Here is a 17,293-nt window from a genome sequence, read left to right on the forward strand (position 1 = left end):
GTAGATCAGACAGAACGGAGAAAAGCCCGGTTAAGACACCTCGCAGCCTCCGTGCGCCCATGGGACTTCGCGTTCGACTGCCACGCGGAGACGTTTCAGACGAGCGCGGAGCTTTTTGGAGCTGCTTTAGACCAGCGCGAAGCTTGTCCATTTGAGCTTTTTGCTAACATAAGATGGACTTTAAATGTTTCTATGAAGGTTTACCCAAAGCTGATTTTAGTGAAGAGCCTTGTTTGACAAAGAAGAGAAAACTTTCTGAACTGGTTGACGATCACGTAACCAAAGCTATTTCTACCAACACTGCCGCATCTGAGCAGCCGTCTCCACGCCGATTCGCTCTCAGATCATCCCTCGCAGTTAAATCCATCAGACCCAGTCATCCGGTCCCAGTCTTTCGCGTAAGAAGGTTTCGGGTACACCCAATTTTTTGGGCAAAAGACTAACTGTGAAAGCTGATTGAATTATAACGATTAATTGTCTTTTTTCTCATTCTGCTTTCAAGACCTATGTCCTTGTCCTGCGCAACCCTGGCTTTAACATGGCCCGCTGGCGGCATGTTAGTGAGGGAGAAAGCATATTCAAGTTAGCTTAATCGAAAGCTGTATTTTTTGTAGTTTTAATCTCGCATAATGGGCGGGAGCCACGGTCGGGTTCACACCGAGAGAGAGGGAGAGAGAGAGAGAAAGATTTTTATGAGTCTGGCGATGTTGAATAAGCCGAAGCTAAATGTTCTACATATGAAGAATGCATCAGTAAAAAAAAAAATGCAGCAGGTATCATCTTAGTTTATTCTGTTCGGCGGACTTTGTTAAGAAATAGACATTTTAGAGGGACTCGTTTATTTATTTATTTATTCATATTACCTGCAGCGCCAATAAGGCATTACAGCAGGGGGGGTATATGCAAATACATGAATACGATTCATCATATGGGGAAAAAAGAAAAAGAGAGAAGAAAAAAAAAACTGACATGAGAATAAGTGGTACAAATCTGCACAATGGCGCGTCAAATGTACAAGCAGTGTCACAATGAAAAATTTACATGTGCGACAAAAATGTGTGGAACAGAGCATCAGATGTACAATTAACAATATCACTTGGTAGTTTATTCCATTCCCCAATGGAATGGGGAAAGAAAGAACCCTTGCACACATCAGTACGGCAATCAATTTCGCGAATTTTCCACTCATGGTCGCGACGCTTAGATACAAAGTGCGGGGGTAGTAAGAAAATTTTAGGATCAATACCAGTCTTATTGAAATAAATACGATATAGTAGTTCAAGTTTTGTCCTGCTCAACCATCTTGCACATGCCGTCTTCTGCCGGAGACAATAGGCGAGCACAGGATAAACGAGTGAGAAGCCTTTACGAACCTATATATTCAGAGGCCGAAGAGACAGCAGGACTTCGCACAAAAGTTGGTGTGCTTTGAATTATTTCGCGCCAAATACCGACCGGCCAAGCGCTCCAGTACTCTGGAATAGTACTCGCAGCATCTTCATTACCGCCCCCATAATCCCGCTTAAGCCTGAATAAAGTGATGTCTCTCTCTCGCTCTCTCTCCCTTACTTGGACTCTCTGTTATCAGCACGAGAAGAAAAATTCGGAGACACCACCGCACTTGCTCTACTTTCACTGCATGATTTGAACGCCCCGAGGAAGCGAGCTAGATTTCAAAACGAAACTCTGCGAGCCAGTTTAGAAATACTACCATTTTTGCAGCTATATGCTGTGAATCTGAACTTTTGGCATCGATCAAGAAAGAATACGAACTTCAATAAATACCCGGTGGGTTTCCTGGTATTCGCTGAGAGGATATATCCCGATATCAGTAGCGCACTGCAGATGGTCATCATATATTCCCTGCGACGACATGTTGTCCCGATCGAGTGTTCATTTAACGTCGGATTCGGCATGTGAAATAGCGGCTTCGTTCAACGGCGTCCGACAACCGTCTGTCTGGGCTCGGCATGCTCCAGCGGCATCATGAAAGTAATAGGACACGCAAAGAGCATTCACAGAGATAACCACCTGGTGATGCGCACACCTGTATACAGGTGCGCACACCTGTAGATACGTGCGCACACCTGTAGATACGTGCGCACATCGCATTGTGCTTATTATAATTACACGCATTGTCGTTCTAATTATGAATTAGTGACTGTAAGAATGGGTTTTCACAAAGCAAATACTAATTTCTCGCAATCTTGCCTCACATCATTTATTTTACATGCTGATCTGACTGGTACGAGACAATTGTTCCAAAACCATGGGCATTCGATTTTTCTGTTTAATAACATGTTGCCGTTAGGTAATTCAGTGGTTACTTGTTGTGATAATGAACTGTAGCTGTAATAAACTTTTTGAAACTTAGTTCTTAACATTCTGAATTCTCAAACTGGAAAAAAAAAACCGAGCTTTCCTCGGTCGTTAATCCCTAGGCTGATGTGTACTTTTGCTTCAATATTCTTACCACCCAAAGGACAAAATCCTGCCGACGCCCATACATATCGCCGCTCGCGTCGGAGCGGAAACGCCCCCTTAAAAAGTGAGAATGATAGAACCAGGAACAAAAGCAAAGACATGTTGCCGCTCGCGTCGGAGCTATATCTGTGAATGCATGATCTAGTGCAGGACGTAGTGCACATGTGCGCCTGATAAGGCGACGAAGTGTGCCCCTGGAAAACGAACGTCCCTGTGTCTGTGCTATTGAAACGCGGTCACCGCTCCAAAATCACACGCCGTTCAGAACATGATATGGGCCTCAACCATACGTCTCATCGCTTTGGTTTGCATTTGGAGTGGATTATCATCACTCTTAAAAAAGGCCGTGGCACTTACTAACAGAATACTAACACAAGTTACTTGTCACAGTATAAACTAGGTACTTAGTGCTTTTACTAATTGGTCATGCATAACTCAGTGAAAAGCCACGCGTGTCAATGTAGATCCGCTGAGCGCGCAGCATGACATAGACCAACACCACTGCATAGACCATAGACACATCCAACGCGCACATATCACACGTAGGCAACAAACAAACAAATTGAGAAGAAAACCAACGGGTTGAACAAGGAGAGCGAATTTAACTCAGTTACCTTTTAGAAATACATCTGCTCTTCTTACTTTTATAGCCAGCAGCGGAAAGTCCTCTGAAAGTCGGTGGGCTTGTCACAAAACTCGAATATTTTAGCGACAATTTTAAAACTATATGCATGTTAATGTGAGCATATACAAGTTAGCATGTGGATTTGCAAAATCTTTTTAATCCTGATTTGGGAGTGGGAAAAGTGCTGTAGTTATTATGTTCAATAATTCATGCAATTTTGTTACTATCAATGAATGTTAGTACCATACAAGCAGCAGTTACTAAGTGCGCGGTCTAGACTAGTAACGGTTCCACACTTAGTGGCAGGACCTACATACCGTTCTGGGGGGTAGTAAAGTTCGTAAGAGTTAGCAAATGCCGCCTTTACTACCCTTTTGCGAGCTTTTTTGTCAAGAGTGATTAATAGGCACCATTTTGAAGATCAGTAAAGTCAAAATAAAGATGTGCGCTTGTATGTATATATATGTGTCTTCCTTTGGGATGACCGCCATCCACGCTCAAGAGAAAAAAAATTTGCTCGCACCTTTCACCTAAATATTGTGCCGCCTTATGTCATGTGCTAAAAAGCATCGCTGGTCATTCGTTCTCGCAATTAGGTCGGTTCTAAAATTTGTGCAAAGCTTTTTGAATGGTAGCTCACATCGCGAGTACGCCACAGATGTGGCCGGTTTCCAGTTTCTTGCGTTTATGTGCCTAAACAGCATTCGTTGAATGTTAGTTACGGCGAAACAAACGTGTCACGTTTTGAAAATGGTTTTTCGACACCAGTGGGGATGGTTACTTTCGTACCGCACTTGCATGTCGTCCGCCAGATCGTCCATTGATACGTATGGGTGTCTCAGGATATTCGTACACGGGACAGAACTGATATCCAATTAATATTAAATGGTTGTTTTGGCTCCCGTTTATTTGCCTTATTTCAATTAAGTGTAACACAATTTCACGCCTCCATTGCAGAGGTTCCACATTCTGGTGGTTGCAAACAAAGCATGTAGCACGAAAACATTAGCTTATGAAATGAACAACCATGCAGAGTTGATTGAGTGACTTCATAAACATTTATGGGCTCTAAAGAAAAAAAAAACTGGTCAGCCTAAATTTAACTCAGTTTAACTCAGGCTGACCAGTATTTAATCAATTATGATCCAACTAGCTCAGATTCTGCCTGCTCTAAAGAAACCGCTTACTTTTTTCGGGTATTAAAAGATGGCCGGGTCATAAGAAATGAGAAACTCTAGAACTAACCGATACGATCGTGTCGAAGGTTGAAAGGCCTTGTTCTGTCTATTTAATTAAAGCAAAGACGCGTAGATGGTGTGATTGCACGATAAGGGAGAAAACACTCATCGCCAACGCTGCATTCGTGAACGAAAATAACCCTTAAAAGTAGAGGATACGTCCCGCGCGATTTGTCGTTCTATAACACTGGTCGGTATATACTTCTAAATGTTTGCCGCCCAACGTGAATTCTCTGCATGCGTGTGGTGGAGCCTTGCACTCTTTTCTGCTGCCGCCGCGGCATTCAGTTCACCTGCGTGCTTATATGACGTAGCTGTATTATTGCGCCAAGTCTGATTTGGTGTCTTCTATCCAGTAATATAGTGCGTATCACGAGCTCCGCGCAGCGCTGAACGTGGCCTCCGCGATCGGCTACCGGCGGCGCCGCCGGCAGCAAATCGCGGAGGCCACACGCTGAATATTGTACAGCTGATATCATCCAATAGGGGGAGTGGGCGCACGAATACATAATGCACTCCGTTGTACAAACATAGGCACCCGCGTTAGAAAGCAGCCTGTACGCGTCCGAACTACTTTCCTGCGCGCATTGTCGTTCATCTGCCCACTTCGCAGCTTAAACAACGCTCCCCCGCGCAAACATACAAACGAACTGAATTGCGAGCGCACGGTAAAATTGGGCCCATCTCCCCGAGAGGGGGACTCGAGTAAATGCGTCGCATAGGGGGTGGGTGTATTGCGTCAACGTTTAGTGTTTGGGGAGTTGGTGGTAGTGAATGCGTTGTATCAGCAGCTTCTTGACGTAGTTTGAACGAGTCAAGGATATAAGGCGCGTTCGTAGCCTCCCATTCTGTGTCGGCTTTGTGGCGCAGTGGGTAGAGCACCATGTACATTGCGTTCCGCCCGCAGGGTCGAGGGATCGAAACCAGGCACCGGATAGTTTTTTTTTATATAGTGTGAATGAGTCAAGGATATAAGGCGCGTTCGTAGCCTCCTATTCTGTGTCGGCTTTGTGGCGCAGTGGGTAGAGCACCGTGTACATTGCGTTCCGCCCGCAGGGTCGAGGGATCGAAACCAGGCGCCGGATAGTATTTTTTTTATATAGTGTAGGGGGAGGGGTGCGGACAACGACAGTGCGGACTACGACTACGGACGTCAACGCGGGTGACATCGTGAGTTACTGAAATGCTCTGCATTTAAAACAAACTGACCTCGTTAGTCATTCGAACGGGCAGGTCTTCCGGTACGTCCCAACCGGGCTTGCGCAGCTGGTTGCTTCCAGTAGGCGGAGTTGTCTTCCAGGATGGCTGCGCCGCTCCTAGCGGCCAAACCTTCGAACGTGATCCGCACACGTTTCCCATGTTCCACTGCGTTGTTGCTCCTTTTGCACGGTCCTCAGCCACGACAGCAAAACGCTCGAGTCACTCGAATGTAACAGAGAATTCCAGCGTCGTTGGTATACGCGGCAGCCAACTGGCGGCGCACTCTGGTTAGATGAGTCAAGGCGTATATGCCGTTGCAATCCCCGTGATTAAGGACAGAGTCGACGTGTTATGCTCACGTATTGGCACGCTTGTGTGGCCCAAAATACAAGTATGTGCAGTACGCAGTGGTATCAACGATAGCGGCGGAACTGGTGTGCATGCGGATCTTTGCCTCGCGTTTCCCTGTCTGTCATGTCTGATGTGGTATTGATAACGCCAGCAAGCATACTTTTGTAACGGCAGCTTTTTTTTCTTCCTCCATACTCCCCAATAGCAAGCCAGGCACATAATAACAAAAACCAAATATAATGACGCAAACCAGGATGACGGTATTTGTGTTTATGCAGGGTAAGATTTCGACCGTTATTCTTCTTTTCATGGCGCAGTGGTGGCCGCGAGCGAATATGGAAATCTGCTACAAACAGCTGCATTATATAGTCCAAATAAACCTAACGGAAGGGGAGCTGCACTATGAAGAATGGCAATGCGTTTCGGTTCTGACCTACTTATCATTAAAATGCTATAAGCGAGCTATGACGGCGCGTTCCGGAAAATGATTTCGCTGCACTCTTTTCATGAAATGTGCGCGGGTTCGCTCGAGATTGTTTCCATTACGGTGTGCGCACGTCGATGAATACATTAGGCCTACAGTGATCGAGCGAGCATTGACGTTACGCTGTATAATGAAGGCATAAAAAGATAGCAAACGGAAAACTGTCTCAGTACGGCGTTGCGGTGCCAGGTAACGACCCTGAGCCGTAGCGTTATCACCGTGACAATTGATTATGAACTGTTTGTGGGAGCCTAGTCTACTGCAATGATGAAAATTACATTCGATTTTTTTTTTAATTTTGCTCAGGAGCTACCATTCTACTTTATATTTGGTTTAGTCACTGAGGATCAAAAATAATGATTTCCTATAAGCAACCCAGTTTCATAAAAATGCACATCAGAACGTCCAAATTCGATGACTGATGAAGTGCGGAAGCAATCTTGCACACAACCGATGCCATATAATGCCAACAACACTAAAGTTGGCAACAAGCACCGAAATTGCGAATTACAACCCTGAAAGTATAGAAATACGAGAGTAACGTGGAAAGCCGCGGTGACAAATGGTACCCCCTAGGCATTATTGTTTTATTCTCGCGGGTGCTAACGGGTTTTACTGAAAAATTTCCACTAATCGCGAACACATATACTGCACACACCGACACGATAACATGGATGTGCAATAAAATTATAGGCGCATACGAAAATCCTGAAAAAGGCTAGAGGTAATTTTTTACCCTAACATGGTGCTAGAGAGAGAGGGGTAGGTAGGTAGACCTTTATTTTAGCGGCAGGCCAAAGACCGGTGAGGGGAGATAATTAAGGGGGGGGGGGGCGCATTCAGCCCGTTTTGTATGGGATGGGGCCGGCACGGCGAAAACACCCGTGCCAGGCTACTCTTAATAACAGAAAGTCCCATTTTATGAACTCGCGAGAGAGAGAAAGCTTAAACCAAAAGCTGAAGAGGTCAGCCCCAATAGCACTAGGGTCGGCATTACATGCAGTCAATGTGAAAAAATGGTCACCGAGAAGACTAGGGCACCCCGAAAAGAAGGCGCTGAATGAGCGGGTACGTTTTATTGTGGAAGTCGCAAAATATATCTATGGCTGTGTGGGTGGGGAGAGGACGAGCACGGGAGGCAAAGCGCGCGCCTCTGGGCTCAAGAAAGGTGGCCGCATATATAGATGTTTGCATTTTTAGTGGTTTTGCGCGCTGCCAGGAAAGTGAGCTTACGTCAAATACGTTTGATCAACTACAAATCCTTTCCCCAAAGCAACAGACACCGAAACTATTGCAATGCTCAGTTTGCGACATCGTTTTGTTATTGTTGTTGTTGTTGTTCTTCTTCTTAAAACCTTCACCGCGTATGGTGTTGCAAGAGATATGGTTTGTGGCGCTGCCACTTCCGACGCGCACGTGTAAACCTTGTTTACTTAAGTCCTTACTTACCATTACGATTCGAAGGACAAAAAAAAATGTTAAATCGACATTCTGTTCCCAATCCACGTATATTTATTTAATAATTTACATAAACGCCATCATCCTTTGAGGCCCGCCAGCTGTCTTGCGTCGACTCCGAGAAAACTCGCAGCGTTTTTCCACAGCAGCTTTTCCTGCAGGTGAAGACAAGAGGGTAAAAAAAAAAAGAGGGTACATCCCCGTCGGTTAAAGTGGTTATAGGAAGGTCGGCAAATCAAAGTCCGTACTACAGTGCCAAACACGCAGATATCTTTCGACGGGTGTGCTCATTTGCATGCGCAGGGCGACGATTGAATGCATGATTAAAAAAAAAAAAAGAACAGTTGGTAACCAACCTTGTCATGCGTAAGAATCGGTATACAGCTTTCACTTACACTCTACTTCCCATGCGTGCGTACTATTAAACCGCCCGTCGATACCAAAAAGACATTAGTAAAGCTCAATTCGTTGATAAATTTGGGTAGTGTCGCCATGGAAGAGTGCCAGGTACCCGATGACAAGACGCAGGAAGTAGATGATAAAGGAAAGGTCTATTTACAAGTATTTACACCGAAGACATTAAATGCATTGAAGACGACACGAAACAAAGGATAACTGAGTGAAATAAAATACGTAAGGGTATCGCTGCACGATCCCTGAGGAGGTCCGTAGGCTAAAAAGGTGCCGAACTGCGCATGGTTGACTAAGGAAAGTGTGTAGGGATCTGGCGCCTGAAAGCCACCCCAGGAGCGAGTCTTGCTTGCAACCGTTCACGGACGCAGCTTCGGACTAACTCAACGAAGTTTGCGCGTGCAGTCGCCGGCCTGTACACTACAACCAAGCCGCCACCGGCATAGCAGCGCGCTAACCACTTAGGGTTTGGACCTCGGTCAGGAGGAAAGGAAAACTTTTCCCCGCCGCCGCGTACAAGTGTGATGGCCACAGCTATTACAAAAGTTTCCAACACGCTGGCGGCGGCGGTGGCCACTTCTTTCTTTCCTGCCGATGGAGAAAGATGGAACAAAGCTACACGACTGCCGGTGTACAAGAACGAAGAGGGAACACATCGCCCCGACGGGGCTCATCGGCGTTGCCATCACTGCAACATCAATAGGAGCTCTAGCTGACACAAATGAGATTTTCGACAGATTATCCATCTTTCCGAATGCGCCCCTCAGTTCTCTCCATTTCCATTTTTTTTTTTCGCTGTTCCTTTTATCAGGCAGCGGCTGAAAGAGTAAGAGGTGATCGCTCCTTCCATATGACCTAGACGCGACGCGGCAGATATTGCACCACCGGGATAGTGATAGAAGGAAGTTCAGGAACGTTGGACTTTCAAAGCTCGAAAAATCAGTGATATCTGCGTATCGCGTACTTCCTAAGACCGTATTGTCACGCAGCATGCACAAATATCTTTCCCACCCCGCGCAAGAAAAAGGGCGGTAAATGACCTGAAGATTCTGGACACCCTAGACCTGTCACACGCGTACGTTCTAGTTGGAGTTCTGTAATCATACTTTTCATGGCTCTGTACCACAGCAAGATTGTGCCGGTTCACTCAAGTGTCAGGCGAAGTCAGGCCGGCTTGTAGTAACTCACTCACTCACTCACTCACTCACTCACTCACTCACTCACTCACTCACTCACTCACTCACTCACTCACTCACTCACTCACTCACTCACTCACTCACTCACTCACTCACTCACTCACTCCGCTGCCTCGCTCGCTCACTCACTTCGCTAACTCACCCACCCGCCAACTCACTACCTCACTGACTTCGCTCTCTCGCTCGCTCACTCAGTAACTCACCCACTCACGCACTCCGCTAGCGCACTCGCTCACTCCTGCACGCACTCACTTCGCTTGCTCGCTCGCTGGCTCACTCACTCACACACTTCGCTCACTCATTCACTCACTTCCCTCACTCATTCACTCACTCGCTCACCATCTCCCTCCCTCCCTCCCTCCCTCCCTCCCTCCCTCCCTCCCTCGCTCGCTCGCTGAAGCGATATGCAGTGCCTTCGCTTGACACAAAGGTAGGCCCGCAAACATCGCTTTTCTTTCCACGGAGCTAAGCCCTGACGCCGTCGATACGCGCCACGTTGCCACGATCGCCCGCCCTGTTCTCTCCGTTTCTTGACCCCTGAGACCGCAAAGGGTGACCGAAAATCGGCGAATTTTCAAGATTATAGCCGCACCACGGCTCCCCAGTTGTTCATAACATCATCAACTTTGGGTATCGACAAATAGAGACCCGGTGCGGCGTATCAGAAGTTTAACCCCCGCATATGTGGTCTGGCTCAACCCGACAAAAGAAATATCAGTCCCGTAAAAAAGCTAGTGGTGTGCAGGTATTCGAAATTTCGTACACGGACTGCATAGTCCTTGCTTTTACATTTGTATTCTATTCGACGGTCAGATATTCGATACCTCCCAAAATTTTGCTTTGATCGAATACTCGGGCGTACCGCAAATATTCGGGCTTGCATCGGCGGGTAATTTATTCGTGCCTATCTAATGAAACGTGCGAGTAGGCAACCGAAGCCGAGCGGCCCGCCAACGTGACGTTTAGGCCGCGTCACAACTTGCCGGAAATAAAGATGTTGTTTCTCTCTCTCTCTCTCTCTCCAATGAAGCGTTCAAGAACAAACCATGCAAGCGTCACAAGGGGCACATATGCGTACGTGAGAATGCAAATTTTGGCATTCAGTTCAATTCGGGAATGCTACCAAATGAACATCTCCAAAGTTAATCACGAAAAAGCCTTGTTGGCTTTATCGCGAAACGAACTGAGCCAAAGTCACTTTTGTTCGGCCTCACAAAAAAACACACATATACTACAGTGAAAGCGTATAGTTCGCAAATTCGAAATGAAGCTCTCTCAAATAGAGGTATACACGGAAAGCATAATATACCTTTATTGAGTTATCCAAGTCGCTGGTCTCTATGAGTCGTCCGGGTCGCTCGATCTCTCCGAGTGGGTACGGGTAGTCGCTCCCTAGCATCACTTTGTCCTGTAGGCAGTGAAAAATACCGTTCATGATCCACAGAGCATGCAAAAACTTTCAGTAACGTCGGTTATTTCAGCACAAGCTTTTATTTATGTTTTAGCAAACTCACGCTATCGCTACGTATGGCTGTTCTTAGAGGAGGCTAACGTAATGGCTAATGAACAAGACGCCCATGTTTGTGCTCTTTCTACACACACAGTGCAAGAGCTGAATATGTGTGTATTTGTGTGTAGGTGAACCCGTGGGTGAGCGAGTGAGCGAGCCAGTGAGTGAACGAGTGGGTGGTTAGGTGGGTGGGTAAGTGAGTGAGTGGGTGGGTGGGTGAGTGAGCGAGTGAGCGAGTGAGTGGGTGGGTGAGTAAGTGCGTGAGTGAGCGAGCAAGTGAGTGAACGAGTGGGTGGGTGAGTGGGTGAGTAAGTGAATGAGGGAGTGAGCGAGCGAGTGAGTGAACGAGTGGGTGGGTGGAAGAGTAAGTGAGTGAGTGAGCGAGCGAGTGAGTGAACGGGTGGGTGGTTAGGTGGGTGGGTGAGTGAGTGGGTTGGTGGGTGAGTGAGCGAGCGAGCGAGCGAGCGAGTGGGCGGGCGGGTGAGTAAGTGCGTGAGTGAGCGAGCGAGTGAGTGAACGAGTGGGTGGGTGAGTGAGTGTTGAGGGAGTGAACAAGTGGGTGGGTGGGTGAGTGAGTGAGCCCGAGAGAGAGAAAAAAACTAGTCTAATATTCAGCAAAATGAGAAGCTGAAACTAACAACACTGCGTTGACTTTTTTAGTTAACACAACGGTCAAGTTGACGAAATCCTTCATATTCTAAACTCTTATCGACACAACACGTCCTAATGGCATGTGGGATCGGGAATGTTGCTACCTCTCCGAGTGTTTCCAGCAAGAGTCGCAAGGCGCTGTAGTTGTGGACCAGCGAATCGGCGTAGATCTTGCCGAGGTAATCTTTTGGGGGAACCTTGTTGTCAACGGCGACCAGGTCGGGTCGTACCTCATTGGGGAAGGAAAGAAATGGAAATGAAGGCCCGAAATCGTACAGTAAACCAATATTTACTTTCTGTGTAAAAATTTATGGTCCCATTTGTAACAAAAATTTTTGGCGCTTAGATAAAAAAGGCGGTTTTTTAATAACTTCCCAATAGATCACTTGGGAAACTTAAAACAGTTTCGGACATTCCTTCTTTTTTTTTGCACTCTTTCGCATTCTTTTTTCATGGTGGATGCAAAAAAAAATCTGACGAAGATTGCACGAAGTTGCGCAAGGGTTGAAGCATAGCGAAGCTGCAGGATTTTTTTATACGTGAGCACTGAAAGACGCACACAACTAATTTGTACAAGTTTGACATTATTTATTCACGTTTCCTCGTCGTTTCGTACTGTGCTAGTAGTAGTCATCGTCATTTGCATCAATATCGCTGTGTTCCTCATGCCAAGCATTACATGCGTGGTAGCGCTTGACGACAGCTGGGGCGCAGCGGCGATATACGGGAATGACGCATGCGCGGTGTTCCTCGAGTCGCGTCGAGGTTCCGTGGAGCAGCTGTTCGCAATCTGTGGCGTTGTTGGTTGCTATGCAACGCAAGACGCTCTTTGAGGTTTCCGCCAGCTTTTGTTGTTGTTAAAGCCACTGCGCGAGCCTGGGCAACGCCCTCTGGACTAGCTAGCCTAGTCTATGGAGGGTTTTGGCCTGGGACGCCCGGCGGTCGCCGCAAGGCACGCGCTTGCGAGCGCAGGGCAATTTCTTGGTAATTTTAACGTGTTGCGCGCTGCACATTACGGCCAGCTACAACAGCTCCGCAGTAAATAATTCATTGAAGCGGAATATTCGTTGGTAAAATGAGTTATGTGCACAACTGTACACCGATGTCGGATATATGAGCAATATACTGATATTTGTTCTGCTCTTACGCTCTGTTTGTGGTACGACTTACAAAATGCTTTCCCTACTCCCCAGGGCGAAAAATATTTAAAATGCGCGACGATAACAGGACGTGCTGCGAACAGGAGCCGCATCTGTGCAATGTGTAATCGACGTCTCCCTATACACGGCGCCCGTGCCCGCGCCCCACAGTCGCGTTTCCCAGTAGCAGCGGCTACATTATTTCAGCGAATAAGTGTCACTCACTGTCTCCGTTCCAGCAAGTGTGAACGCTCTCGTACTGAAATGAATTCATTCAGCCCCTTGTGAAGGAGAATTATTCACTGACCCATTGGACACTCAGGAGGCGAGAATGCGCACGAACACGCTCAAGGCTCGGCAGAGCGTCTCCAACGGGACCATTGAGTGGGCGCATAACGTCATCACTATATCGCGCGCCGAATCTTCGGAACCCAGAATGGGGGGGAACCCTAAGCACTGCCTTCTCTCCAAACGTCACGCTAGTAGGCAGTTTCCCCGCGCGCGCCCTGTTGGTCGCTGTCTCTAGTAGCTGCTGTTATCGTAGATGGCAACCGACGGACGCGCGCAATCTGACTTCTAATGTGACGTTTATCATTCGCTGCTCAGGGATTTTTGCAGAGTCAGGGCAGTTCCAGGGCTTTTTCTGGTGCGAGTCCTGCGCTGTGGGTTTTTGCGTCGGACGCCGTGATGAGCGGGGTAAGTGCTGTAACAACAGCGCTGTAAAAAGAAAAAAATAAACGGAATAGACGTTCGCGGTGCAACAACTCACGTCGAAGCCGTGTTGTATTCGGCCAATTGTGTATGGAAGAGAGCCCGCGCCATGGGCGAAACACAGCTTGAGCCTCGGGAACCGCTCCAGGACGCCCCCAAACATCACCTCGCAGATGGCGGCTGTCGTCTCGGCGGGCATGCCTGCATGGCAAATGATGCGCGGCAGAGCTTGCGGGTTAGTGTTGTTTGCACGCTGAAGATTTTCGCCTACTGCTGCGTGGCCAGAACACAACTACTGCCCCGAAATTCGAAACCTTAAAGGGGCCATGCAGACAACATACAAGTTTGTTTTATTCGAAAGATTTTGTGTTTTATAGCGTCCCCAGCGCTTGCGCGGCAGCAAATGATGCCGTATTCACTGATAAATTAATCAATTTAGGTTAAAATTTTGATTCTCCCGCCAAATCGTGTGTTTTGGTGACTTATACAATGAAGTCATAATGGCGCGTATACAAACGAACTTCCACTAAGCCATTCGTCTCTACAGCCTTGCTTATCGCGTCAAACCTCCCAGATGGCGCTAGCATATACAGCACTCCGCCATTCCTTTGTTTTAGACCGTATTTACACCTGGCTTGTTTTAAATGCAGAGCATTTCAGTACCTCACGATGTCACCCGCATTGACGTCCGTAGTCCGCACCACACCCCTCCCTACTATATAAAAAAAAAAATACCATCCGCCGCCCCGTTCCGATCCCTCGACCCTGCGGGCGGAACGCAATGTACATGGTGCTCTACCCACTGCGCCACAAAGCCGACACAGAATGGGACACTACGATAGCGCCTTATATCGTTGACTCATTCAAATTAGTGCTGACGAGCGCTCTCTCGTCAGCAGTTGCCACAGGTGCAACAACATTAACGTAACGCAAACTACTTAACGTCGTGCGCCCCCGGAAATGCTCTGCATTTGATCGTGCCCCTCGCGAGGGGCATGTTTCACTGTGTCTTCTCTCGGTCGCGGGTCCCGTGGCGCCATCTGGCGGAGGCGCGGCACAACTCGTAGCACTTTCTTTGAAAAAGCGCCTCGAAAGCGCGGCAAATATGAAATAGGGATGACGCGCTTTCGAGGCAATCCGCCGACGCGGCTGCTTTGTGCACAGACTCGGCGGCGGGCGTCCCGGGATTCTGGTGCTGACCGAACCCCTTTTTTGTTACGGTAGAAAGTAATCGCTTCGTTAAACATGGGGTGTGCTTGACAAACAGGGTCACGTAAGGCAACGTCGCTTACGCCAATCGGCCAGCGTAGTATATATAAGACAACTCCAGAGCGTCGGACTGCTGTGCAGCTAAAACAAGCAAAGTTCGCGCAGTAACAGCAGCAGTGCGCATCGGTACTTCTATGTTTACGTGTATTTTCGTGACTTTTGTTGTTTACCGCACCATTTTTACCTCTGTAAAACGGATATGCATTACATTTAGGCACAAATAGCTCGTTCGGCAAGCTTATCAGCTCCGCCTAATTTGCGTTGGCTTTTGCTGGCCTCCGGCAATCGCAGAGCAGGCTGGTATGACATCATAGGTTCTTTTGCGCGAAATGAGCTAGTGGGTCGTATGGCCATTCCTTTTTTTAGATGCGACTGCATCTCATTCACTCGCCTTGTCCATGCAGCGTCGACGGCGTTGTTGTCGTCCGCCCCTCCCCCATTCTCCTCGCCGCGTGAGCTGCGCTCTCCGCCGCTCACCCCCACTCCTCTCCGATGCCCCTCTCTCGCGAGGGGCATTGGATTGGATTCCAATGGCTTGTCTTGGCTTGGCTTGGCTTGGATTGGATTGGATTGGATTGGAATTTGGATTTGAATTGGATTGGATTAAAGTGGATTGTGTTGGATTGTGTTGCGTCATAGCCGCGGCAGACGCACTGGCGCCGGCGCATGTGCAGTACTCTCTCTTCCGCGGTCTCCTGTCCTTCGGGCGCGCTGCGCATATAACCTGTGTTTGGCGCTCTTTGCCCTTAGCTGGCCTTGCGCCATTAAAATCCAGATATTATCATCATCATATAACCTGTGTGCCGCTCTCCAGCGGCCTTTCGGTAAACGGTTGCTCTCTCTCCGCTTGCGCTTGAACCCCCCTCAGCGTCGCATCACACCAGGGTTCCCGCGAGGGGAGGTGGGCGTAATTTTTTCCTAATTATATAGCTTATTTGAGCGAAGTTCACGTTAAAAGTGGTGTCAGTATGATTCTAACGAGGTAATCTTTTGAATGAACCAATCTTGTGTTTTGTCTTCATGGCTCCTTTAACCGCGCTGAGCAAACACATGCAGCACGTCGATAAGGGGCAAGAACCAATGCGTGACGAATTATGGGTTGAAATCTCGCCCGAAATTTCCATACTGAATCCGGAGTCATTTGTTTTGATGGATGGTTGAAGTTATTAAATATACAAATTCACTCAACCCGCCGTGATCTGGAGCATCGTCATCATCAGCCTGTCTACGCCCACTGCATGGGCAAAGGCATCTCCCATAGACCTCCAATTATCCCGGTCCTGTGCTAACTGCGACCAATTTACCTCCGAAAACTTCTGGATCTCATCTACCAATCTAACTTACTGCCGCCCCCTGCCCCGCTTGCCTTCTCTAGGGATCCATCCACTCTGTTACCCTTAATGACCAACGGTTATCTTGCCTTCGCATTACATGCCGTGACAACGCCCATTTCGTCTTCTTAATTTCTAGCAATATGTCCTTAACAAGCGTTTCTTCCCTGTAACACTCCGGTCTCGTCTTGTCCCTTAACGTTACACCTATCATCTTCCGTTCCATTGCTCGCTGAGTCGTCCTCAATTTAAGTAACATCACGCCTTCAAAAATCGTCATTCAGCCTTTCTTTACGCAGTGACAATGACGCGACAGGACGCGACAGGACGCGACATAATAAGGCATCGCGCACTAGCTAGACAAAAGATGATTTATAATTTAAAAATGGCTTTCTTTATTATCCGGAGTCAAACACCTGGATAAATAGCTGGTGTGTTAAGTATACTTGCGGTCTCACAAGCGCGGTATTGGCTCGTATCCTTGATATATAGCCGAAAAACCCGCATGCCGACCCAACTGGACAGCTATATCAACCGATGCAAATTTTATTTCGTTTTCTCAGAATAAAAAAAACACTACAACAGTGATGTAGTCGCTAAAGATACCCAGGTGATCAAAATTAATCCGGAGCCCTCCACAACGGCGCGCCTCTGCACCTGCGTTGCGTCGGCGCGTTAAACCCTTAATTCAATCAATCAATCAATCAATCAATCAATCAATCAATCAATCAATCAATCAATCAATCAATCAATCAATCAATCAATCAATCAATCAATCAATCAATCAACAGTGATGTGGTGTTTTGAGCGTGTACTTGGTATCGCAAAAGGCAGAACAATCCTCTTTGGAGAGGGAACGAGTGGTATCCCAGCGCCATTCTAAAGGGGAAAAAATGCACTCATGCACTCTGCGCAGATGGCGAACTCCTCTTCAGCTTGATAATTTTAGCGCATGCGCCTGGTGTTGCTCCGGAGAAGTTTTCTGCGTGCACTGGACCACCGGATTTTCCTTCCGCCTAGCCATATAAAGCTTCGCTTTAAAATATTCGCCCTTTTTGAGCCGTGAAAGACCCGCTCAATTAAACTGTGACCCGAGTTAGCGGCTCAGCGGGCGGATGCACCATAGCTGAGGGCCGCTGTAGTGGGCATCGTAAACGACACAAGACATGGTTACAAAAGGTCACCAGAGGCTCGAAAACCATGAAAAATCAATGTGTTCGACGCGATACGTTAGG

At 47.5% G+C, this 17,293-nt stretch overlaps 1 protein-coding gene across 4 annotated transcripts in view; it reads right to left on the bottom strand.

The window, feature by feature from the left end:
- Nucleotides 1–7,871: 7,871 nt before the first annotated feature.
- The window catches only part of LOC144169869 (2-amino-3-carboxymuconate-6-semialdehyde decarboxylase-like), a 32,872-nt gene continuing 23,450 nt past the window's right edge, over nucleotides 7,872–17,293 (bottom strand). For 3 of the 4 annotated variants that reach the window (XM_077699267.1, XM_077699266.1, XM_077699269.1), the window contains exons 6-9: nucleotides 13,517–13,659; nucleotides 11,713–11,838; nucleotides 10,757–10,855; nucleotides 7,872–7,995 (exon numbers count right to left, since the gene is read on the bottom strand). In XM_077699267.1, coding sequence (XP_077555393.1) covers nucleotides 7,921–7,995; nucleotides 10,757–10,855; nucleotides 11,713–11,838; nucleotides 13,517–13,659 — 443 coding nt within the window. In that variant the 3' untranslated portion in view covers nucleotides 7,872–7,920. The remainder of the gene's footprint in view (nucleotides 7,996–10,756; nucleotides 10,856–11,712; nucleotides 11,839–13,516; nucleotides 13,660–17,293) is intronic. The other variant, XM_077699268.1, reaches the window with a different exon arrangement.

The sequence above is a fragment of the Haemaphysalis longicornis genome, unplaced genomic scaffold, assembly GCF_048455015.1.
Source record: "Haemaphysalis longicornis isolate Haplotype H1 unplaced genomic scaffold, Haemaphysalis longicornis Haplotype H1 scaffold_2, whole genome shotgun sequence".
Lineage (NCBI taxonomy): Eukaryota > Metazoa > Arthropoda > Arachnida > Ixodida > Ixodidae > Haemaphysalis > Haemaphysalis longicornis.